The 26,858-nt window shown below is 43.2% G+C and overlaps 2 protein-coding genes across 11 annotated transcripts in view; one reads left to right on the top strand and one right to left on the bottom strand.

The window, feature by feature from the left end:
- The window catches only part of LOC114785606 (NACHT, LRR and PYD domains-containing protein 12-like), a 438,381-nt gene that overhangs the window by 208,926 nt on the left and 202,597 nt on the right, over nucleotides 1-26,858 (bottom strand). The window lies entirely within an intron of this gene.
- LOC114785670 (double zinc ribbon and ankyrin repeat-containing protein 1-like) overlaps nucleotides 26,314-26,858 on the top strand; it is an 8,630-nt gene continuing 8,085 nt past the window's right edge. For 2 of the 3 annotated variants that reach the window (XM_028972171.1, XM_028972172.1), the window contains exons 1-2: nucleotides 26,314-26,652; nucleotides 26,728-26,809. In XM_028972171.1, the coding sequence (XP_028828004.1) occupies nucleotides 26,339-26,652; nucleotides 26,728-26,809 (396 nt within the window). In that variant the 5' untranslated portion in view covers nucleotides 26,314-26,338. The remainder of the gene's footprint in view (nucleotides 26,653-26,727; nucleotides 26,810-26,858) is intronic. The other variant, XM_028972173.1, reaches the window with a different exon arrangement.

A 26,858-nucleotide genomic window follows, 5' to 3' on the forward strand; every position in this document is an offset into this window, starting at 1 on the left:
TGCGATCAAGATCCGGCTTTTTAATCAGGGGTCTAATGACTGCTACCTTGAACAAACTTGGTACGTGGCCGGTGCTAAGCGACGAGTTAACAATTTTGAGGATAGAATTTATAATATTGGGTGAAATTTGCTTAAGGAACCTTGTTGGAATCGGATCCAAAGCGCAAGTACATTGATTTGACAACGAGATTAATTTGATTAATTCATGCTCTTTAATAAGGTTGAATCGTTCTAATCGGTGGTCAGCTATTAGAAGATTATTTTCCATGCAAATATTGGTGGAGCTATTTGTTGTGCTTTTAATCTTCTCTCTATTCGCGACAATTTTAGTATTAAAGAAATTCCTAAAATCATCGCTACTATGATGATACTGAGTGGTAGTATCTGTTAACTCCAACTGAGTCTAGTAAAGACAGGAATGCTGTTCTTAGTGAGTCTTATAATTTATCACAGTGGATGTTAAAGTCGCCGACAATTAGGGCTTTATCCACAGATACAACTAAGTTGGAGACAAAATCTGTAAATTCACTAAGAAAATAATAAATAAATAATCAATGGAATTAATTTAGGATTTTTAATTTGTGAGACTACATGAGTTATGTTGGTATGTAGAATCTCAAAAGAGTTAAATCCATGTCCGGGTTTATGAGTAATACTGAGGTTATCCTTATAAATTACTGCGACGCCACCTCCTCTTCCAGTTAAGCGAGGTTGGTGTACATAGCTGTATCCAGGAGGACTAGACTCGTTCAATGCTACAAATTCGTTTTGTTTTAACCAAGTTTCGGTCAGGCACAGTACAGTGTTCTGGGCTTCTTTTTATACACCTGAGACCTAATGGATCCATTATTAGTCACAGGTGAAGCTCATATGACAAGGCGACAACACTTATGTCTTTGCAAAAATGGACGCAATGGGCTTTACCAAGCTTTGAATATTAGAATACTTTTTGACAGTTTCGTTTTGCATTCAAAACTTTTTGACAGTTTAGTTTTGCACTGAAACATTATTATAAAAAAAGCTGTTGGGAATAAAATGAGCCGATTCTTGATCAAAAAAAAATCTTGATTAGAAATATATTTCAGCGGCACTTGAGGTCAATTTGTAAAATGCATGTGTGTGTGTGTATATATATGTGTATGTGTGTGTGTGTGTGTGTATATATATATATGTGAATGTGTGTGTGACATGTGTGAATGCACAGATATATATATATAAACCTTGATTCATTTAATGAATCATGCCACTCCAGGGAGTGGCACCTGCAAATCTGATTGGGAGGGGTTATTAACATCAGCATGGTTCTTTGTCATGACATCATAAAACCTCAATTATTTAAACTAAAACATGGTTTAAGCTTAGTTATTAAATAAGTTTGTGTAAATTAAAATCGTGTAAAACAATAAATCATGTGTACAAATTAAAATATTAGCTGTATATATCAATTCAATTCATAAAAAAAGGGATCAACTCAAATGGAGTAAATGATCGAAGTCACCAGGTTGCTTCTGGAGATAGAGCGTATCCAGAATGAATCAGAAGAGATCAAAAATTTTTTAGAAAAGAAAATTCGGCACCTCGAAGAAGATCTGGAGAACGAGAGGGTTCAGGCAGAACTACAAACACAACTGCAAACGTTCAACAATGCTGCATAATATCAAGCATTATCTGCCACGGTGGAACGTGAAATGATTAAGAATCTTAAAGATAGTGGCGTCAAGTTTAGAGACCCCTGTGACGACTACGAGATCCTCGAATGCATTGGGGAAGGTGGATTTGGTCAGATCTACAAGGCCAGGCATTACCAAACAGGTCACCTGGCTGCAATAAAGATCATAGATTGCCAACCTAGAAACTACATGGACTCCTTGTTGGAGTCTAACAGACTGGAGAGTTTACACCATCAGAACATCACCAAAATCGTAGGCCGATACTACTGGCACAGTGATATCTACATCTGCACAGAGCTCTGCGCAGGTGGAGATCTCTACAACGTGTACGTTAAGACGGGGTCCTTGAAAGAAAAACAGATTGCGTTCGTGGCGAGAAAGGTCCTGTAGGGTCTCTGTCATCTCCATCAGTAAGGCTACATGCACAGGGACATCAAGCCTGATAATATTTTACTGACCGCCACCGGTGATGTGAGGGTTGCAGATTTTGGCCTGGTCACACGTATCAGGAAGTCGAAGAACAGAGATATAGCTGGAACCTCGCATTACATGGCCCCCGAGGTGGTGCTGGCAGCAACAAACGATGGCTATGACGAGAAGTGTGACGTGTGGTCCCTGGGAATGACGCTACTGGAACTGGCTGAGGGTTGCCTTCCTATTCCCTACCTCAGTGTGGATTCTTTAACTGAGTACTGGACGTAAATACTCAAGGACGTGCCGAAACTGAGGAAGAAGAGAAGATGGTCTCCAGCGTTTCACAGCTTTCTGCAGGCCACTCTAAACCTAGACCCATCCTAGAGACCGTCGTCGTAGGAGCTTCTGTAGCACGAGTTCTTGAGAATGCACTCACCGCTAAAGAAACGTGTGCACCACTGCAAGGTCCTCGGGAGGATCAGGACGTTCTTCCATTAGGTCAATTTCGTGATACGCATGGTACACATGAAAGATTACAAACATCACCTTTTTGTTGACAGAGGCAAATGAGAATGCACAAATTGTGCATGTACCACTACACACGACTGAACACGCTCATAATTCGGTTTTTATTATTGGAAAGTTTCGTATGTGTATATATACCTGGTGAATAATAGTGTAAATATGTAAATATAATGGCCAGCCCTGTCATTCGTGTAAATATGTAAATTATAATGGCCACGCCCTGTCATTCGTGTAAATATGTAAATTATAATGGTCAAACCATGTTATTCGTATAAATATGTAAATTATAATGGCCACACCTTGTCATTCGTATAAATATGTAAATTATAATGGCCGCATCTTTTCATTCGTTAAATATGTAAATATAATGGCACACCTTATTATTGGTTTGACCAAGTGGCCTACATTTATATAATAATAATAGTAATAAAAATATTGGACTGCTAGTGTACATTTACAATACATTGTATGTATACATTTATTGTATGGCTACGATAAATCATTTTGTATAGCACTATGTATAATGTGACATTCTCTGAAATGTTGCTACTAGCAAAAACATTATTTTATTGCTCTACTAAATGTTAGGACATAAGAACTGCATTCTTAGCCTGATACAGGAATGCAGTAACGGTCAAAAATGTTGTATTTTTGAACTGGACATTGTCTGGTTTCGAGGAATCATTGTGTGCGCTTCCGTTCTGCTCCTGTCCTACTTTTGTTCCGTTTTCGTCTTGTTTTGCGCCCCGTGGACCTGGAAACGGCTTCATTTGTGCACATAATACTAATAATACTACACAGAACTTATACATTTATCCGAGAGAATAGTAGTGGGACCTGTCTCTCCCCTTGGAAACACTCAGGGCAGGGAGAAGTGATGTGTTCAGTCCAGCCCCCATGCTTGGCATCGTGGGGGTTACAGCCTTCTCTGATGAGTTTTTATCTCATTTATATTAAACTTAACCTCAAGATGCAGTTTAACTGAGCGCTAGTCGGTTTTCTAGCAGCGTTGAGGCTTCCAGAGATGGTGTGAAGGTGGAGGATGCTGGGTGGGAAACAAGGACCATCAACAAGGCCCGACTCCAACACCCATCCCCTGGTAATGGAAAATTGTAGATGTGAGGCAGTGATGTACAGAGTGAAACGCCAATCTCCACACCAACAGCTGTGTGCTGCGTTCACCTTTAATAAAGAGTTAATAAAGAGACGTTTTGTGAAGTGGCTTCTTGAAAACATCATCCAGAAAAGTTTAATAAAGAGTTTAATAAAGAGACTTTTTTTAAACGTGTTCTTGTAAACATCATCCAAAAAAGTTTAATAAAGACTTCTTTTTTTTAAAACGTCTTTTTTGAAATGGCTTCTTGAAAGCATCATGGGAAAACTATTTAAGCAGATTTTAAACGTATGAACCACATATTCAAAAATAGTTATAATGTCAAACGCACCGAGTGAGACGTTAGTAGCAGACAAAGATAAAGAAGAATCCGTTACGGAATTGAATGAAAAGCTTGAGGCGCTTGGGGTCCAGTTTAGAAACCCCTTTGAAGACTATGAGCTCCTAGAGGTCATCGGGAAGGGGGTATCTTGCAAGGTTCACAAGGCCCGGCATAGAAAGACCGGCCAAATTGTTGCACTGAAAATTCTAAACCCTAAAAAACCGAGAGACTGAAGAGTTGAATTCAGCGAAACGTCACGAGTCTCCATCTGCAGTTGTGTACTGGTCATAAATGGCCTCCTGATAGACCTGCACAATGCAAAAGCCGTTGTATTTACTACATGTCAAATCCACAGCAGTTTATGGAAGGTATACTGAGATGTTTGATGAGGTTTCCAGTGGAATTCTTCTAAAGTTAAATTAAGTTAAAGTGAAGTGATTGTCACATGTGATACACAGCAGCACAGCACACGGTGCACACAGTGAAATTTGTCCTCTGCATTTAACCCATCACCCTGTATGAACACCCTGAGTAAATGTGTGGCCTAAACAGAGTTTTCATTGTAACCAGGATGGCCAAGTGCTGATGCGCCTCCATTGTTTTTGTGATGGTGCAAGTGTCCACCTTTGAGTATGGCATCTTCTTACAATCTTCTTTATAAGTTCTTTGTCTTCTCAACCAGTTAATATCTTCTTTGGATTCTCATTTTGACATGTCCCCTAGCACACTACACCTCTAACTCAAAACTGCCTTAGAACATTGTTACTATAATTCACATGTATATGTCTTCGTCTTTGTTGTCCGCCGCTTATCCGGGTCTGGGACGGAGTGGCAGCGTGCCAAGTAGGGAATCCCAGACAGCCCTCTCCCTAGCAACCTCCAGCAGTGTGGTCTTGTGTAACATTCGTGCCACCTCTGCCACGCCCCCAGCGGTCGACGTCTCCCATGTATTAGTGTGTTTTCTTCTGGGGCTCACTAGCACCCTGTTATTCCCACCTGTTCTTCATCACAGGTAAGTGGTGGTAATCACGGGTGCTTCTGATCGGTGATTGGTTAGTTTAGTGGTAATGGGTCTGTCCACTCCTCTTTATAACCAGCCGGTCCCTTTAGTCCTGCGTTCGGTCTCCCTCACACAACCAGAGTTCCTTGCTGCACTGCATGCTGTCCTTAACGGCAATTGACAGTGAACCACACAGAAGGACTGGAACTCAACTCTCCCCTCTAGTCTCACTACAGCTCCGCCACGCCGGTTCGAAGCCTGGGCAAGACAAGGGCGATCTTTGGCTCTCGCCGAGGGCCTCGCGGAAGATCCCACAACCCGGCTTCTAGAGGAGAGGCGTGGCACTTCACACAAGGACATTTCAGTTCTTTAATTTTGTTTTTTGAGTTCAAATAAAATACACATTGTTATTTCTTCAACCTGCGTCCTCCATTTTTCACCTGAGCTAGAGGGGAGCGTGACAGAAGACCGAACATGAACGAGAGAAGATGGACTCATTCCACATCCTTCTGCCGACAGAAGAAACCCCCCAGCTGCTTCCTATCCTTCACCGCCATGAAACACAGCTGAAACAGCTCTCAGAGGTACTCCAGCAAGTGGTGAATGCCTTGCAGTCCCCTACACAACCACCAGCTCTGCACGCACCTACAGTGGAGCCTCGCAGCTCCAACCACCATCATGCTTCGCTGCCGGAGTGTTACAGTGGGGATTTGGGTACCTGCAGGAATTTCCTGCTCTCCTTTCAGCTGTATTTCGCGGAGTTTCCTGAGCTGACTGACGTTCAGAAAATCTCAGTCTTCATCCAGCGGCTTTCTGGGCGTGCTCATGACTGGGCGGCAGCCGTGTATCGGTGAGGAGGCCCTGAGACGACGTCTTACTCGGCATTCCTGGCGAGCTTCAAGACCATCTTTGACCACCCGGACCAGTCGAGCAGTCAGCGCCTCCTGCGGCTCAGGCAGGGCAACGCCTCTGTAGCAGACAACACGATTGAGTTCCGGATCCTTGCCGCAGACAGTGGCTGGAATGAGCCTGCGCTCATAACAGTGTTCCGGAATGGGTTGAGCCAAGACTTACTTACAGACTGAACTAGCCTATCATGATGCCGATCTAGGGTTGGATGCCGTGATCGCTCTGGCCATTAAGCTGGACCAGCATCTGCGCGGGAAAGGGCGCGTGGCGCCTGCGACTACTTCCACCACTACTTCCAGACACTTTCGTCCTCGGATCCGGTCCGATCCGGTGTCCGAGACTCCTGCCCCTCGTCCAGGGAGTGCGGAAGCTGCCCAAGAACCCATGCAGCTGGGGTCCACCCAATTGTCGGAGGAGGAGAAGAGGAGACGCAAAGAGCTAGGACTTTGTCTCTACTGCGTGGACCCAAGGCACTCTGTAGTTGGGTGCCCACGCTTTCGAGTCCCAGAGGGGGGTAGTCTAAGAGTATCCACCACATCCTACCAATTCAGTTCTCAGTTTTTTGTTGCTGGAGTCACTTCCCATTGTGATAACTCTATCCCTGTGTCTGTCCTTATAGATTCGGGATTGGCTGGGAATTTCATCTCTTTATCCCTGGTCTCTGTTCTCTCAATATCCCGGGTGGAATTGCCACGGCTGATCACCGTTCGGGCCCTGGATGGTCACCCCATCAGTAATGCACCAGTCACGCACAAATCTGAATTGGTCACTCTTTCTATTCCCCCTCACCATTCTGAATCCCTAGAGTTTTTCGTTTTACCCATGTTAGACACCCAATTGGTGATGGGACTACCTTGGCTACGCCAGCATAACCACAGCATCAATTGGTTCAAAAGCACTATTACCGCGTGGTCACCATCTTGTGTTTCTCATTGCAATTTGGCACCCGTTTCTGTTAGTTCTACTTCTATTGAAAGCCCCTTAGCTGATTCGCCCGTTCTGTTCCCCCTCACTATTCTGATTTGGTGGAGGTGTTTACTACCTCCAAGGCCTCGAGCCTCCCCCACACCGCGCTTGGGATTGCGCCATAGATCTCCAGCCTGGAGCAACACATCCTTGGTCGCGCGTGTATCCGTTGTCTGAGCCAGAGACTCGGGCAATGGAGAAGTACGTGGCCGAGTCATTCACGCAGGGATATATCGTGCGGTCCCGTTCTCCTGCCTCCGCTAGCTTCTTCTTTGTTGAGAAGAAGGATGGCGGACTCCGGCCCTGCATTGACTACCGAGGGCTCAACGTGGTGGAAGTAGATGCTTCCGAGGTCGGATTAGGGGGGGTGTTGTCACAGAGCTATGGGTCCCTGGGAAGGTTACATCCTTGCACTTTTTTTTCTAGGAAGCTGTCGGAGGCGGAGAGAAACTATGACATTGGGAATCGCGAATTGCTCGCTGTAAAAGCTGCGTTAGAGGAGTGGCATCATTGGTTGGAGGGGGCAAGACACGGTATTGACCGATCATAAGAATCTCCAATACATCCAGCAGGCTAAGCGGCTAAATTCGCGTCAGGCCCGGTGGGCCCTCTATTTCACCCGGTTCAACTTCACTATTACATACCGTCCAGGTTCCAAGAACGACAAGGCTGATGCCCTGTCGCGCTACTTCCCTGCACCACCTACCATTGAGGGAGATGAGCCCATTCTGCCTTCGTATCTCGTGGTGGCCCCGGTATCGTGGGATTTAGACCAGGAGATTTCCCGACTGGCACAGGGTCTCCCTGTGCTGCGGGGATGCCCTCCTGGCCGGACCTATGTGCTGGAGTCACTGCGGGAGCAGGTGGTAGTTTGGGCTCACACCTCACCTACTACTGGGCATCCGGGGGTGAGTCGGACCTTAGCAGCGCTTAGCGCTAAATACTGGTGGCCTGCCATGAGGTGGGACGTGCAGAACATTGTGCGTTCCTGCACTGTGTACGCGGTCACAAAGGTACCTCGTGTTCTTCCTGCTGGGAAGTTATTACCTCTGCCGGTTCTGGAAAGGCCGTGGTCCCACATTGCCGTGGACTTCGTCACGGACCTCCCGGAATCAAACGGATACACTACCATCTTAGTGGTAGTAGACCGGTCCTCTAAGGGGTGTTGTTTTGTCCCTTTTCCTAGTCTTCCTTTTGCCCTGCAGGTGGCTGAGGCTCTGATGCAGTCCGTGTTTCGGGTGTACGGGATTCCGGAGGACATCCAGTCGGATCGGGGCCCCCAGTTTGTATCACGGGTGTGGAAGGTTTTCTTTCAAAAGCTGGGGGTCTAGAAAAATTTAATAAAGAGTTTATTAAAAAGACTTTTTTTTTTATGGATTTTTGGAAACATCGTCCAGAAACTATTTAATACGATTTTATACATTTATACTATTCAGAAAAAAGCTATAATGTCAAAAGCACGGAAGAAGATGTTAATAGAGATGATTTAGGAGTTCTTTAGAAAAAAACGCAACAGAGGTCAGTCACGGCAGATGCACGAGGCTGAGATGATGAAATACGCAGTTCAGGAAGTCCACGAGGTTGAGGCTGCACAACAAAAGGAACCAGACAACTCCGAGATTGGCGAAGTGAACAAGGACAATAATGCAGACAAAAATGAAGAATCCAGAACGGAATTAATTGAGCAGCTTGAAGATAGTGGCGTCAAGTTTAAAGACCCCTGTGACGACTACGAGATCCTCGAATGCATCAGAGATGGTGGATTTGGTCAGATCTACAAGGCCAGGCATTACCAAACAGGTCACCTGGCTGCAATAAAGATCATAGATTGCCAGCCTAGAAACTACATGGACTCCTTGTTGGAGTCTAACAGACTGGAGAGTTTACACCATCAGAACATCACCAAAATCGTAGGCCGATACTACTGGCACAGTGATATCTACATCTGCACAGAGCTCTGCGCAGGTGGAGATCTCTACAACGTGTACGTTAAGACGGGGTCCTTGAAAGAAAAACAGATTGCGTTCGTGGCAATAAAGGTCCTGTAGGGTCTCTGTCATCTTCATTAGTAAGGGTACATGCACAGGGACATCAAGCCTGATAATATTTTACTGACCTCTACTGGTGATGTGAGGGTTGCAGATTTTGGCCTGGTCACACGTATCAGGAAGTCGAAGAACAGAGATATCGCTGGAACCTCGCATTACATGGCCCCCGAGGTGGTGCTGGCAGCAACAAACGATGGCTATGACGAGAAGTGTGACGTGTGGTCCCTGGGAATGACGCTACTGGAACTGGCTGAGGGTTGCCTTCCTTTTCCCTACCTCAGTGAAAGTTCTTTAACTGAGTACTGGACGTAAATACTCAAGGACGTGCGTAAACTGAAGAAGAAGAGAAGATGGTCTCCAGCGTTTCACAGCTTTCTGCAGGCCACTCTAAACCTAGACCCATCCAAGAGACCGTCGTCCAAGGAGCTTCTGTAGCACGAGTTCTTGAGAATGCACTCACCGCTAAAGAAACGTGTGCACCACTGCAAGGTCCTCGGGAGGATCAGGACGTTCTTCCATTAGGTCAATTTCGTGATACGAATGGTATGCATGAAAGAATACTAACATCACTTTTTTGTTGACAGAGGCAAATGAGAATGGACAAATTGTGCATGTACCACCACACACGACTCAGGGAGAAGTGACCTGTTCAGTCCAGAAACAGTCATGCTGGTGGCGGTTATTGGTGATCAACATGGTGTCCCACCAACTGGTCCTAATATCTGGATGCAATGAAAATGTGCAGCGCGCCTGAACTGCTTCTGTATTTACTACAGACAACTCAGAGATTGGCGAAGTGAACAAGGGCAATAATGCAGACAAAGATGAAGAAGAATCTAGAAACCCCTTTGAAAACTATGAGCTCCTAGAGGTCATCGGGAAGGGGGTATCTTGCAAGGTTCACAAGGCTCGGCATAGAAAGACCGGCCAAATTGTTGCACTGAAAATTCTAAACCCTAAAAAAAAGAGAGACTGAAGAGTTGAATCCAGCGAAACGTCACCAGTCTCCATCTGCAGTTGTGTACTGGTCATAAATGGCCTCCTGATAGACCTGCACAATGCAAAAGCCGCCATAAACATAATAAATTACACTGTTAAATTACATTAATGACTCGTGGTTTTCTTTCCAACTGGTCCTAATGTCTGGATGCAATGATAATGTGCAGAGGACCTGCACTCCTGCTGTATTTACTACATGTCAAACCTACAGCAGTTTATGGAAGGTATATTGAGATGTTTGATGTTTCCAGTAGAATTCTGCTTCTTCTGACAAAATCTTACAGCATGTCTCTGCTGAGGTTCAGTTTAAATGTCCCTCCCGGACAGAGTCCACATTTTACAGTTTTTCTCGATTGCTTAAACACATTTCTTGAAACTATGCCTCGTATTCTCAAAACAGTAAACACAAATCCATAATTTTCCAAACATCGTATTTTCAGCTCACACAAGGTCTCAAAAACACACACACACACTACAACAGTCTTACACATTGGTGCAATAAATTAAAAACAATATTTCCAAAACTGGCTAGTTATGTTGCTTGTGGTTCTTCCCCTCAAAAACCTTTTCACGTGATGAACACAAAAGACGCAACCAATGTATATATAGTGGCCCATTTTTATTAATGTACAGTACAACACACACCAAAATATTATTCCACCTCAGCATCCTGTCTTTGGACTGGGTCAGGCCAGAGAATCTCATCCACATCACAGGCTATATTGGCCCTAGCCAGGCAGCGGGGGTAAAATCCTCTTGCATGCCTGATCCACCCCTGGCATGCAAATGCTGATATGTCTAGGCAGGCTTCTTCCATGGCCTGGAGGAGGTGAACACGGACATCAGGTTCTCTGTCATACACTTTCCACCGCCATGCCGAAAATAACTCTATCGGGTTTAGAAAGGGAGAGTATGCAGGCAGAAAGATGTTAGAAAACCTTGGGTTATTGGTAAACCAGTCATGAACCAGAGCAGCATGATGGAAGCTGACGTTATCCCAAACAACAACGTAGTGAGGCTGCTCTGACTGTGCTGGTTCCCTGTAGTCCAGCTGGAACATATGTTGTCTGAAACCATCAAGAAAAGCAAGGAGAAGCACAGTGTTATAGGGTCCTAGAATGGCATGGCAGTAGAGTACCCCTCGTTGGCTGATGGTTGCGCACATAGTGACATTCCCTCCACGCTGACCAGGGACATTTACAATAGCCCGATGGCCAATTATGTTCCTCCCCCTTCTCCTCCTTTTGGTCAGGTTAAAACCTGCCTCATCCACAAAGATAATTTCATGGGGAACAGGCCGTCCTTCAATCTCAAATATTCTCTGCAAAACACATAACACAGTAGAGTAAATTGCTACCCTGAACCACAGTTCAAGAGTGCACAAATGGCAGCATAAACTGCCATGCTGTGATGGAACACAATACTTCATACAATATCAAAACTCATACCTGAACATATTCCACTCGTTGGTTTTTCACTCTGTCAGAGTTTCGTTCAAAAGGGATGCAGTATGCCTGTTTCATTCGGAGTTGGTTCTTTCGGGGGTTGCGGTCAATTGTGGAGAGGCTGATGGCATTGATCCCTCGAAAATGTTGATCATCCTCAATCACTCTCCTTTGAATCTCTCGCAGGCGGATTACATTATTGGCAATGACCATGTTCACAAGTTCCCTCTCTTGCTCCTCTGACAAAAGCCTTAACCTGCCTCCACCAGGTGGTCGTCTCTGTGTCCTACAAAAATAGAAGCACTCATTACTGTAACTGTCACACATCCTTTTTACAGGAAATAAATGGAAACATACTGAAACTCAAGAAACTTGAGTTTAGTAACTCAAAAGTTACTGTACAGAGCAGTCTTACTGCAAGTACACCTACCTGTTTTCCTCCCTGAAGGTTCTGATGATGGAGGCAACAGTGAAGCGACGCTAATTTAGCTGTACTCGTTGCCCAGCCTCCCTAATAGTCATACCATGGAGAAGGACATGGTCAACTAAAGTGGCTCGAATTTCATCTGAGACCGCTTGTCTCCTTGCCCTTGCTCTTCCCCTTCCTTGTCGCCATCATTGTTGTCCTCCTCCTCCTCCTCCCTGGTGTCCTAGACCTCCTTCTCCTCCTCCTCCTCCTCTCCCTCTTCCTTCACCACGTCCTCCTCCTCTCCCTCTTCCTCTTCTTTCACCACGTCCTCCTCCTCGACCTCCTCCTCCTCCCTGGTGTCCTAGACCTCCTTCTGCTCCTCTTCCTCCTCCTCTCCCTCTTCCTTCACCACGTCCTCCTCCTCTCCCTCTTCCTCTTCTTTCACCACGTCCTCCTCCTCAACCTCCTCCTCCTCCCTGGTGTCCTAGACCTCCTTCTGCTCCTCTTCCTCCTCCTCCTCTCCCTCTTCCTTCACCACGTCCTCCTCCTCTCCCTCTTCCTTCACCACGTCCTCCTCCTCTCCCTCTTCCTTCACCACGTCCTCCTCCTCTCCCTCTTCCTTCACCACATCCTCCTCCTCGACCCCCTCCTCCTCCACCTCCCTGGTGTCCTAGACCTCCTTCTGCTCCTCTTCCTCCTCCTCTCCCTCCTCCTTCACCACGTCCTCCTCCTCGACCTCCTCCTCCTCCCTGGTGTCCTAGACCTCCTTCTGCTCCTCTTCCTCCTCCTCTCCCTCCTCCTTCACCACGTCCTCCTCCTCGACCTCCTCCTCCTCCCTGGTGTCCTAGACCTCCTTCTGCTCCTCTTCCTCCTCCTCTCCCTCCTCCTTCACCACGTCCTCCTCCTCGACCTCTTCCTTTGCATCTCTTTGGATCCATTGTTTCAAACCTGATTGAGCTGACTTTGGCCCTTTTATCTACCCATCAAAGTTTCTGATTGGTGTGTGATAAATTTTGACTCCTAGTGTTTCCACTTGGTTAATTGTGTGCTAATTGAGCTCAAGCTGTGCTGACTTAAATTAACATTATTGAATGCTCGTGCTTTCCAAATGACCACATGGTGTAAGCACTGAAAAATGTATGGATTTGTGTGTAAAGTTTTGCAGTAACAGTTCACCAAATCTGACTCATGTGTTAAAGCAGGGGAATAGTGTTTATAGTTCAGGGAAATGGGTGTACTTTTTGAAAAATAGCATTATGGTTTTTAAATTTTAGTTCAAAAGATTGGTTATAGTGTTTTAGCAATCGAGAAAAACTGTAAACAGTCTTCTTTAAGACGCAGTCAGATAATGTGGGCAGAGCCATTGCTTCTTTACAGTCCCACACTCTTCTATTTAAACAAATATCCCATTTCTTCAAACAGATCAGTAATATGGAACTAGCATTTTGTACAGCTTTGAAGAACAAAGAGCCAGTGGCGAAGCTTGAGGAGCTGCGTAGAAACTTCATGCACAGTCCCTAGCAGGCACTGGTTGCGGCAATGAGCCACAAGCACGTGGAATACTGTCTGTATCTGCTGGACCGGCATTCTCCGCACAGGATTCTGACCACGCCGGTGAGGCGCTTCATTCACCAGGAAGGTCGGAATTTTGCCATGGCAGCTGATGTTGAAATGCAGCCAGTCGTGAAGAAAATATCAACGCTGGAGGGACGGAGCTACAGATCTATAATGGATCTCACCATACAGTTTCCTCAGAGAAGCCCACGTTTACTGCCACTAGTGCATGTGGCGATGGACATGATGAACTTGAACGCAGTGGTCGAGCTGCTGGAAAGCAGACATGACCCCTACTTAAAGGACAGCAAGGGCCGTCAAGCTCTGGATGTGGTCCTGGAGAAGATGAGGCAGTTTAATACATGCTCACCACACCAAAGGTGCGGCTTTTACAACCACAATTTGTGTGATGGTGTGCTGGAATACGCCTGCTTGGACGCACTGCTTCTGTTCATACCCCAGACGCGCTTACCAGACATGAGGAAGCTGGAAGGAGAGCAGAAGGACACCTGGTTACAGATACTCGGAGAGGAACGGTTCATGTACCTCGCTGGGTAGAGTCCAGGACGGTCGCAGTTCATCGCCAGACAAAACATCATTCAGAGTCTTCCTCCCGAGAAATTTCCCAAGTTTTCCCCACCTATCAAGAATCCAAAGGATTTTATCTTCTTCTGTCGTGGTAGGACCATAAAGCCAACAGGGTCTTCGTGAGGATGGAAGGGATTGGTCTCCCACTTCAGGTCCTCGGTGATAGATGGTAGTACCCAGGAGCTTGAAGATCTCCACAGAAGAAACTGGGCTGTCTGAGAAAGTGAGGGGGAGCAGTGTTGAGAGGTGTCCACTGAATGAAGTCCACTGACAAGCTGCTCAACTTCATATCGCTATGCAGATTCCACACCATCCTTATTGAATCTGTGACCTCCCTTGATAATGGGGTGTTGTGTACAGGGAGTGGATGGTATGTCAGGTGACTCCGCCCTAAACACTCCTTCTGTGGGTCAACTCGGCCATGTGGTATATCAGCAGGGTGAAGATCAATACCTCTCTTGCCATTATAATATTCATCCATGTACTCGAAGACGGACTCCGCTGTGATAATCATTTCGTAGTAATTGTTTTATAACTAGCTATCAGTAAGATATTTATTAGATACGTATTGTTTCAACCATTGTTGATCAATAATTCCAAAAATATTATCTTACTATCCAAAGGTAAATTTGACATGGAAAAATATTTTTTAACACATTGTGATAACACATTGTAATAACACTTTGGCTTCCACAATTTCTCCAAAAATAAAATATGTAATGGAATATGCAATCAGGGTTTTTATTAATCCAGCCAAACTCTCTCCACTTATATGAGCTGGTACATTTCCACTGAAGTTTCGAGGCTGTTGTCCACTCTCCATCAGATATAGCAATTTCCCATTTTGCTTTCAGGTACAATGTTGAGTTAGTTTTAAGAGATAGTAATCCCTCATATAGATTTGAAATTACTTTTCCTCTAATATCTGATTTGCATGCCTTTCCTTATTCATTCTATTAGACATAAGCCCAGATGACACAGTGTCACATTTGTAAAGATTCAAGAGAGATTTATTGTCTGTAAGACAGTATACACAGTATTACACAGACAGTATTTCACCCGAATGTAAAATACATATAAATAAAAAAGAAATATATATATATTAGTGGTGGGCCGTTATCTGCGTTAACGTGCTTTGTTAACGTGAGACTCTTATCGGGCGATAAAAAAAAATATCGATGTTAATCTATTCACAAAGTTGGGTTGGGAGCTGGGTCTATACTACGCAAGCTATTGTGCCGGAGTTAAATGGTTACACTAGATTTATAAGTATATTTCTTCTTTCTTGTCTTTTATTTTCTTATTTCCTAAAGACTTTTATTTTGTTTTTGAGACCCGGTTCAGGTCTCTTGGACACATGGCGTGAGTTGTGAGAGGTGCAAAAAGTTAATTCTTTCATTTTCATTTATGTACATTTTAGGAATATTTTGCATGTGTGTTATTTTGTGAATATTTTTTTATGTTCTTTTAATACTGTATATTGTAGAGAGAGGTGCAGAAAGACGCGATGTTCTGACGCGACCTTGCTTTTTGTACAGAATACACTTTGCACAGAAAATCTCTTGGGTGTCAGCTCATCATTTGTGGTTCAAGAAACGAAATCAAAAGTTCCACAACGCAGAAGAAGAACCGCTACACTATGATGACTTTCACCTTGATATTTTAGCGCGGATGTATACCTAGCCAAATTGCACTGTAGGGGGGCGAGAACGAGTCTTCGAACTGCGAAATGACCACATCAAACGTGACGTGGGTAACATGGATGCAGCTATTTAACTGAATAAACAGTTGGTAAACACAAGTACATCTTATTGAACATAATTTATTTTCATCACCAATGATCATAGTAGAACAGCTTTCTCAAGTAGTTTGTGATGCATTTTGGAAACAGGAGATGAGCCCCTGGTCTAATGCGCCACCTGGCTTGAGAAACCCGTTCTCAAAGACTTACTTTAAGTCATTATTTGGGTAGCAAACATATTCTGAATGCCTTCAGCAGAATTCAAATGAGCCATTTTAATCTAGATTAATCTAGATTAATTCCAAGATTACAGTGACATTAATCTAGATTAAGAAAATTAATCTATGCCCACCTCTAATATATATACAAGTATTGTGCATTGTGCAGTGGACTGGATCAAGTACATATAGGGATATTTCAAACAAGACACACAGGACAAGACAAACATGTGCAAAATGAGCAGAGTGTTGGGAGGAGGTGCCCAAGGCTGGAAGTGTAATGTTGATGTAGGCACCCAGCCACGGGTCTTACCCGATGTATAGGTATCGATGTCTCTCCAGCGTGTCTTCATTAGGATTGGTTAGATGACGTTTTTTCAAGGTCCAGAACTTTCTTTAAACTCGGCAGTGTTCCCTCTTCCATTACATTACACAGAGCTGTTCTGGGAACTGTGTATTACTTGCGCTTCTTGATTTAAAAGCAGTTTTTAATGCAGTCATGATATTCTTGCTTCAAGGCTGGAGCATTGGTTGGGTATTAGGGGTTCAGCTCTCAAATGGTTAAACTCATAAAATCTGTGTGATAAAAGCTTCTGCGTCTCTATTAAGTGAAAGTGAAGTGATTGTCATTGTGACACACGGCACAGCGCACGGTGCACAGAGTGAAATTTGTCCTCTGTATTTAACCATCACCCTGAGTGAGCAGCCATGACAGGAGCAGTGTGTGGGGACGGTGCTTTGCGCAGTGGCACCATCGTCGGATCGGGACCGACCACAAACCGCCGCCCAAATCCAAGAACTGGCACCTGGCAATAACATCTATGCCATGCAAACACAGCACAGCACACACACCAAAAAACATGAACTGGCAGTGAAATTATTAAAGAATTTACTTAAGTAAGTATTTCATTTTGGTTTTTTCCCTGTGCTGTTTAGCAGGAAAGAGTCCATAATTTAAAAAAAATAAAACGTGCTTTTGATTAAGTTTAACGGATTGGCAGCAGGACCTGTCCCAATATTTGCGTCTTTTTACACCTTCTTCAGGCGTGACTCTGCTGCAAATATCGTTGTAATTTTGTACAACGATATTTTGACACAGCAGGTAAGTATTGTACTGTACTGCTTTTACATGGCATGGATGTTATTGGTCCCGTCCTCTGAAACGAAATCCCTTGTCGGGGGGGAAGGTGAGAAGGATCCAGTCCAGAGAAACAACAACAACAACATTTATTTCTTATAAAGCCCATAATCACATACAGTACGTCTCAATGGGCTTTGACAGACCCTACAGTCGACACCCAACACACTTGACCCTTCTGCCCACAAGTAAAACTCCACACAAAAAAAAGAGAAAAAAAGAAAGAGTCTGTAAGTGGTGTCAGTGCAGGTAGGTGGTTGTCCAATAAGAAAAAAATATGTGTCCATTATGATGCTACTGGTCCACTTGAAGATCCCTGAAGCTGTAGTTGTAATGGTGGTGGTGGCTGCGGTGACCCTCTCGTTCGTTTCATGCTAAGTCCTCGTTTAGCAGTTGTCAAACCAGGTGAGCTCTGTGTCTCAGTTGTATCTGCTGTCTCTTCACTGCACTGTAAAAAAAAAATTATAATAATTTTTACGAAAAAATACTGGCAGCTGTGGTTGCCAATACAATGATGTTAAAATTGCATGAAAAATGTAAACAACTTTACAGAACAATCTGTAAATTTAACATTTTAAAACTGTTGTAAAAAACTGTTGTATTGTTGAAGCTGGAAGAAGAAGCTGCCCTTGCAGTTTTAGGTAGAACAAAGATACATTCCTAAGGAAAGTCTCATTGAAATGTTCTGTCATTTCAAAGCCTATATTTGTTGGGATATCATTTGAACTCAGCGAAGCATCTTTACATGCAGTAATAGCTGAAGTAAAGGCAATCGTTTCTCTGTACATCTCATTTATGCTATCCTCTGAACATGCTTTATGATTCCTGTACATGTGAGCAGTAAATGATGATTTCACAGTGAATGTATTTTTACTAGTGCTGCACGATTTGGGGAAAAAAGACATATTGCAATTATTGAGATCAATATTGCGATATGCGATTGCAATTTGATAAAGGGCACTTGCTCTTTATATCCATTTATGCACTAATAATGGCAATTAATGAGACAAAACTTGACCAATGTCTGAAAGTTAAAATAGTAAGACTTCAACTGGCAGTCTGGTCTTTCTTTTAACAGTGAAATGATACACTCCATGATAAAAAAGAAACGTTTTTTTTGTATACACATGGGCTCAATAAATCATTTCGGAAAATATTTCACTCATTCCTCTCTCTATGTTATCTACATACACATATGTGCTAGGTATTAAATATGTACAGCATAGGATCTAAACTACTTGGAGCAGAACAGTCTTACATGTCCTTTTCCTTGTGTTGCCACTCTGTAATTTAAGAGTGTTCAGACTTAGGTTGTGGAAGACAGACACAACTAAAGACAAGAGCATGAAATGATGGTCGTCAATTCCAAACTGTGGCCCGGACAAACTGTTTGATCAAAGATACACTGACTGCTTGCCCTGATGTTGACTGTAGACTGTCCCCTCAGAAGGAATCATTAAACCTCCACTGTGTGTTTAATGTGAGAAAGTGCTGCTTTGATCATATGATGCCGGTTCAGCATGTTAACAAACTAGCACGGCACACAACACAGGACAGCTTTCTCAAAATCTGTTGAACAACAAACCCTGGTAAGACTAAACAACTGTTTTGATTATATTTGGCCATTATAAAATCCCGTATTATAGTTCTAACGTTTAACCATAACGTTGTTTGGAGACAGGAATGCATAGCTTCGCTAGCTTAGCCTAGCTTAGCTAAGGTTAAGACTTATAAAACGGGATTTTATAATGGCCAAATATATTCAAAACAATTGTCCAGCCTTACCTATGAAATGTAATCCCGCGGGATCTGGTTTGGAGCGTACAGCGGTTTGTACAGCCCCAAGCAGCACAAGAGTGAGGCATTTTTATGCACTTCTCTCCATAGACATGTATATGCTTCACTCCACAGCAGAGCCTCTCGCAATATGGCGGCGACGTTGACGTACGTCTACCCATATGTCTATGCAAGTCACGAATCTGAGGTCTGCATTGAACCGAATCGAAAGTCGTGTGACCGAACACGTCACATTTGACTGAAGTGAGACTTCAGTCAGCTCGCAAACTTTGAGAGAATGAGTGATATGTTGCCTATTCAATCCATGTACTAATCATTTAAATCGCAGCTTTTTACATTCATGTAATCGCACAGACTGTAATTAGATTAATCGTGCAGCTATAATTTGTACCACATTTTACTGGACACGTTACAGGTCGTGTGCTCTTTTAAAAGACATGTCAAATGCTCTTTTAAGTGCGATACAAGTCCTTTCACTGTGTGAAATTGGCGCATACAGCGAAATTGCACATTTGAATTCTGTAACAACTGCTGCAGCAATAGCGGGAGGTGTAGGTGTGTTATGTACACGATAGAAATGAGCTTTAAAAGCTGCATAAGTACAAAAATGTCTGCTTGCAGTCAGCGCTAACACATTTGAAAAAGCAATATTTTCATGTTTTGTCTGGATATCCGCCTGATGTGTTGCATGATCTCTTCGAAGGTATAGTGCCCCTAGAAATAGCACTGTGCCTAAGAGTATTCATTCACAACAAATACTTCACTCTTGAAGAGCTGAACAAATGAATCAAAGAGTTCCCCTATAAATGGTCAGACAAAACCGATGCACCACAGCCTGTCCCTGTGAACTTTGCCCAACGGAAAAGTGTGGGTGGCAATGCCCACGAGAACTGGGCTTTGCTGCGACTCTTGCCACTTATGGTTGGATCGAAAATCCCTGAGGGTGACACAGCATGGGAAGTGCTTCTTGTGCTCAGAGACATTGTTGAGCTTGTTGTAAACCAAGTCCACACAGAGGAGGACCATTTGCTTCCTGGACAGCAAGATATCTGAGCATAAACACAGGTTTCTCATGGTTTTCCCAGAGCAACGCCTCATCCCAAAACACCATTTCCTTGAACATTATGCAGAACTTATCAGGGCTTATGGTCCTCTGGTGTCACTGTGGACAATGCGGTTTGAGGCAAAGCACAGCTTTTTCAAGCGTGTTGTCAGACATACTCGTAGCTTTAGAAATATTCTGCTGTCACTTGCTATGAAACATCAGTTGTTGCTTGCTTATAACCAACATGATTCCAGAGCTGTCAGACCTTTACTACAGGCTACAACACTGTCTACAGTGGATGTTCATGTGCTGAGAGAGGATATCCAAGAAGCACTGCTGGCCAAGTTTCCTGGTGAGACATGTGTCCAGATAGCCAAAAGTGTGTGTTACAGGGCCACCAAGTACACTAGTGGAATGATCCTGGCTAATGGTTCCACTGGTGGTCTACCAGATTTTGGGGAGTTGATTCAGATTGTGGTTTTGAAGGGCAGTGTTGGATTCATAGTGAAAGGTATAACTGCTTGGTCAGTTGAGCATCTGAGGAGCTATGTGCTTGAGAAAAATGGTCCAGTGAAAGTCATAGAGCCAGCTGAGCTATCAGACATGGTCCCCTTAATTTCTTACATCTTTGGTGGAACAACCATTATGACTCTTAAGCGCAGCATTTGTGTTTCATAGATTCAATGATACAAACTCGCATTCCTACTATTTTCAGACATGGCATATAGTTAATGGGCTCCTGATTTCCATACCTAAGGATCAAATTTTATATGCTCTTTACATTATTCACCATTTAGCTGTACTAAGAATTACAGAAACATTTTACAAACATTTAATCTATAGGTTGCATAATGTCACAATCGGCTCAACTCCGAGTGATCCTTGCAGATCACGATGTCCGTAAAGTCGTACTACCATCTGGAATCCCTGAGATGGTGGATGACCTTCAGTCATTCGTGATACCTTTTCCATTGGAAGAGACTTCTGTCTTCACTATAAAGATGCTGATTTTGGTGATGAGTTTTTTCACCCTTGTATCTACAACTGACCTTAAGAACAAGGACACAATCAAGATTGTGTTTCTCCAGAACCAAGAGCCTACAGTAACCTTAACCTTAAATGATGTGACTGACACTAATGTGACTAATGTGACTGATCATCCCCCTGAAGAGCACTTTGTCAAGTAATGACACACTGATTTTTTCTTCATCTGAAGATAGTCAAGGGCACCGTTACCAACGTTGGCCTGTTCAGTTTCCGATTCCAAGGTTTTCTGACCTCACAGAGATCCAAATTCAGTCAGCCAATGAGCGCTTCCAAAATATGGGACTCTTCTCCCTACAAAAGATTTCATTCCACTGCTTCCTGACATCCTTGGAAAACTAGCAGAAGCTATTTATAAGTATACCGCTTATCCATCAAGTCTGCAGATCAGTGAGGTTGCAGAGGCCCTGACTCTAAAGCATCCCTGCCTGAAAGAACCGGGGTCCTTCAATGGGTCCTATGGATGGGCGCAGCGTCTAAAATATAAGATGAACAATTTCAGAAGCAAGCTTAGAGGTCTCGGCTGCCCTGAAGTTGAAGTAAACTCACTGAAGAGGAAAACAAAACATGACCAATATCCGGCAAAGAATGTTAAAAAAACCAAAGAGGCTGAGGTGGAACTACCTACCCCCTCATGCTTCAGGTGAAAGTAGTGAAAGTTTGGAAAAAAGAGAGAGTCGAGCTCCTGAGTGAAGTGATGAAAAGGGACAAACTCCAGGGTGGTAGCTCAGAAAATGGCCAAAACGTTCAGCCTTCGTCGGGAGGAAATAGTGAAAGAGGCCCCGCCATCAGTGGACTTCATCAAGCGCTGGCCTGCACTTTTACTGAGGCACAGGTGAGATAATAAAATGTTTCTTAAATCAATATTTTTGTACTGTGAATTGATAAATTGTGGATACATGTTCACAAATTGAAGTCAACTAACAAAAAAAAATTAGAAATAAATACATTTAGATTTGAATGTATACAAATACACATTTACATGTTTTATTTCTGCATCATTTATACATACTTATGTCTCTTGGGGTATTTTACACTGCTGTGCCCTGCAGATATGTGAAGAATTCAAGAGGATAACAACAGTTAGCCTTAATCAACCTTTCTGGCCAAGCTTGACCAATGCACCCCAAATCTGATGGCCTTGACCCAGTCAAAAGGAGGAGCTGCAGGCTGAAGATAAGGCAGATTAAGGACGTGCTTCGCAGGTATAATGACTAAATTTATTTTGAATAGACCTTTATTTTAATCTGCCTCACTGTTTTCATGTCAAATGTCGATATGGCTTACGATCAAGGTCCATTGTATACCAACACTAATTTTTTTCAAATTCTTCTTATTTTGGTTACACTTGAATCTGATTTTTAATGAACACCGTATCTATTTTTCCATCAATCAGGACAACACAGTTGAAAAGCGCAGAGAAATTGCCATTTGCTGCCTCATAGTCTATCTTGGAGAGAAGGAGGAGGATCTTTTCAAACTGTACAGCGTAAGTACTTGAGTACTTTTTTAGGGTCTGTATGAGGGTCTGGTTTTCCTTTCAGGGGTGAGTATTATTAGAGTATTATTATTTGATTTTCTTTTAAAAGTTGAAAAACAAAAACATTAAAAACAAAGTTTTTAATTTTTTTCATTTTAGACATTACAATGAAATGAACAAAAGGTCCTGTTACAAAGGTCCTGTTCCAAAAACAAAATCAAACCCTTATCAAATTTTTGTTTATTTGATAGTAAAGAATATGTGAAAATGCCTTGCATTTTCAACTTAGAAATGAAAATTAAATAAACACTCGTTTTGTTTTCAATACATGCCCCTGAACGAAAAATCCAACGCCAAAACATACATGGACCCTTTAGCCTTCGTGGGTAGAGATATGGCCATTTCAATCTTGTGCACCAGTCTCCTGTGGGCTAGGCGTTGAAGTACATGGTCACCATGCATTCCCTTATGCATGTCATCCTGAAGAGCTTGAGCTATGTATTTTATGCATCCTGACATCTTTTAATTTCTCTTACAAGGATGTGGAGGAGCTCAACGCAGACCTTGCAATGCAAGTGATGAAGATTGCTATCGTTGGTGATGGCGTGCAACCATCATAGTTGAGGGATCCAAGATCCTGGAGGGGATTGATGTTGCCAGATCCTGTGCTTTGCTCATGGGAGTAATCTACGCTCTTAACCTTACCTATCCCAAGCACTTGAAATTGACCTTTGAGGTATTTCAGAAGCTATGCCTTGAGCTTGATGCACAAAAAGCCAGCTCTAAAGTAATGAATCTCAAGTTTGGTATTTTCTAGAGCAGACTTGATCGACCTTTCGTGAGGGAAAGTTTCACATCACACACGCACCTGTTCTTTTTTTCTATATTTCTGGTGCCAGTTCATGCATTGGGTTTTACCAAATTTTATAACAATGTTCTTCAAAAGCTCATGTTTTGTGTCTAGTCTACAAATGCTGCTGTTTGCACGTTTTTAAGGAATTTGAGTTGTGGTTAATTTCTCCCTCTACTTCTGTGTTCTGAGGGTATTGGTGTGTTTTGAACTTCATACGCAGTGCCCTCTTTAGCTGCTGTTAATCTGGAAGGTGAATAGTCGAAGATTGATAAGAATAAAGATGATTATGTAAGAATACTGGAAAAGTTGAATGAAAGAAGCTTTGCTCATTTTATGTTTAAATTAGTATATTTAATGTGTGGCAATCTGCCACCTCTTGTTTTGATTCACTTTCATGTGTTCAAGTCAAAGAATGGTGATCCATGTACAGGGTCTTACTACATTTTATAACACTGTTCCTCATAAGGAACAGTGGAACGTATTTTGCATCAGCTGATTTCACTCAGCCACCTTCAAACCACCAAACAAAGAAACACGACATCCTCATCTTCCTCGGATTGTGTTATAATCATTTAACTGCTTCTTGCTTCACAAAGACAGCAAGGTTCTGTAGCTACACCTCATTTCTGGGGGATCCCTTTTCTGATGGTCATGACACAAGAGAAGACACAGCACATGGCAACTTAATTTCTTTTGGAAAAAGTTTGATCATCAAGTATCCAACTGTCTTAGAACCTTGACTACTCAAGGTTATAGTACAACCAAACGACCAAGGTTGTAGTGTTGAGAGACTTAGAGCCTTCCTGGGAAACAGTAAAATGCCCTTATTATAGGAATTCTTTGGCAGGGATCATAATAGGGATCGTACTAATTGGGTCGGTCAGGAAGACGACCATTTATTATTGTGCTGAGAATGGCAAAAAAGAACATTAAAAGAACGTTAACGACCGCCACGTGAAGACGTCAAACGTAAAGAAACAACGGATTTGGAAAATAAAACTTCTTTGAAGTGATACTGCAGTACCACAGTAAAGAAGCCCCATTTTACAAATCCCATGCCCGCAGCTGTGACCAATGCCCGGACAGACCCATCAAAATTTCCCCTGGAATTTTGGCTTCTAGTTTTAATTAGAAATGTATTTTATTATGACCAAAAAGCTACTTAATAAAATATCATGTTGGATCAACTTAAATACCTGCATTCTTTTTGACAATTATTAAGTTCATGTAACTTAGAAATGTGTTTTGTTGTGGCTAAAAAGCTACTTCCCCATACTCAAAAATATTGCTTTGAATTAATGTAATTCTGCCAGGAGTTGGCTTAACTTAAAAACTCTAGTGGAAAACGTTAACATATCTTTTTGAGTCAAACTAACGTTTTACTGTCGACCGTAAACTTCTACAGAGAGTGATGACACTCTCCTGCCCTCAAAATCTAGAACGTCCCAGCTTAAACAACTCCTTCTTCCTTAACAACTCGACTACCTCCGTTTCTATCTCATTAATATTAAACTTAACCTCAAGATGCAGTTTAACGGCTTCTTGAAAACCTCATCCAGAAACGTTTAATAAAGAGTTTAATAAAGAGTTTAACAAAGAGACTTTTTTTAAACGTGTTCTTGTAAACATCATCCAAAAAGTTTAATAAAGAGTTTAATAAAGAGACGTTTTGTGAAGTGGCTTCTTGAAAACATCATCCAGAAACGTTTAATAAAGAGTTTAATAAAGAGACTTTTTTTAAACGTGTTCTTGTAAACATAATCCAGAAACATTTAATAAAGAGTTTAATAAAGAGACTTTTTTTAAACGTAAACATTGTAAACATCATCCAAAAAAGTTTAATAAAGACTTCTTTTTATTTAAAACGTCTTTTTTGAAATGGCTTCTTGAAAGCATCATGGGAAAACTATTTAAGCAGATTTTACACGTATAAACCACATATTCAAAAATATAATGTCAAATGCACCAAGGGAGACGTTAGTAGCAGACAAAGATAAAGAAGAATCCGGTACGGAATTGAATGAAAAGATTGAGGCGCTTGGGGTCCAGTTTAGAAACCCCTTTGAAGACTATGAGCTCCTAGAGGTCATCGGGAAGGGGGTATCTTGCAAGGTTCACAAGGCCCGGCATAGAAAGACCGGTCAAATTGTTGCACTGAAAATTCTAAACCCTAAAAAACCGAGAGACTGAAGAGTTGAATCCAGCGAAACGTCACCAGTCTCCATCTGCAGTTGTGTACTGGTCATAAATGGCCTCCTGATAGACCTGCACAATGCAAAAGCCGCCATAAACATAATAGATTTCACTGTTAAATTACATTAATGACTCGTGGTTTTCTTTATTCATTTAATTTGGCAGAAAATCATACCTACAGCAGTCTTCTCAACCGGTTAATGTCTTTCTTTGGTGGATGCTGGTTAATGATGCATCTTATTTTGACATGTCCACTATCACACTACACCTCTAACTCAAAATTGGTTCAGAACATTTAAGTTCATATTCACATGTATATTTTTTATTAACTAGAAACAGGAACATATTGATAGTGTATTTGAAATAGTTTTACAGGGGTGTGTGTGTTTATATACACACGTGCTCATTTCTCCGTCCTTCTTAGGGCTGCTATGAGAAAGGGACGTGATTGTCATTGTGAAACACTGACAGCGTCTTCCTTCATCTTTATCGCTCATTATTCTGCAGTTCTACTCATGCATGTTTATGTCCCGAGAACACAGAGTCCTTTTATCTGCTCAGTCTGCATGAACTTTTCCTTTTTCCCTTTTTGAACACGCCCCTATTTCCACAAGCTCTTCCTATTGGCCCAGGTCGTTGCTAGGGCGTAAGTAAAGGACCAATGGCGTGGGTCGCTGCTGGACCGCGTTTGTATCCGCAGCGTCGCTAGAAACTGGATCAGAAGGAGAAGAGAAGAGGAAGAAGAAGAGAAGAAGAAGAAGAAGAAGAGAAGAAGGAGAAGAGAAGAAGAAGAAGAGAAGAAGGAGAAGGAGAAGAAGAAGAGAGAAGGAGAAGAAGAAGAAGAAGGAGAAGAAGAAAAAGAGACCATGACCGCGGGCTCCGTGTCCGCGCCGCACATCATCCCCGTCAGGGCTCCCGTGGCGGCCAGAGCCCAGGCCCGGATAGACACGGCCACGCCGGTGGAGATCACGTCAGGTACCCGGGTGGCTGGTGCTGTGGAAGCGGCTCTTGACGGTTCTCACGCTGCGTCTCTGCCTCCAGACTCCCCGGGAGCGAAGATCCACTTCACGCTGGACGGAAGCAGGCCGGAGGCGACCAGGCGACCCGGGACGCTGCTGTTCACCGCGGCCATCCACCTCCCCGCGGGCCGGGTGACGGTGAAGGCCCTGGCCGCCTCCAGGTCGCCGCTCTCCCGGGCTGGGGCGCCACCTGCCGCCTGTTCCGGGAAGTAAACGCGTTTGTTTCTCGTCCCCAGCGACGGCAGGGAGAGCGCCGTGGTCACCAAGGTGTTCCAGGTGGAGGAAGCGGGCGGCGGGGACGAAGACGCCATGATCCCGGTCAGTGGGCACAGGATCCGGACTCGAGTAGACATTTATCCCGGTGGGA

Source organism: Denticeps clupeoides, chromosome 3 (genome assembly GCF_900700375.1).
Source record: "Denticeps clupeoides chromosome 3, fDenClu1.1, whole genome shotgun sequence".
NCBI lineage: Eukaryota > Metazoa > Chordata > Actinopteri > Clupeiformes > Denticipitidae > Denticeps > Denticeps clupeoides.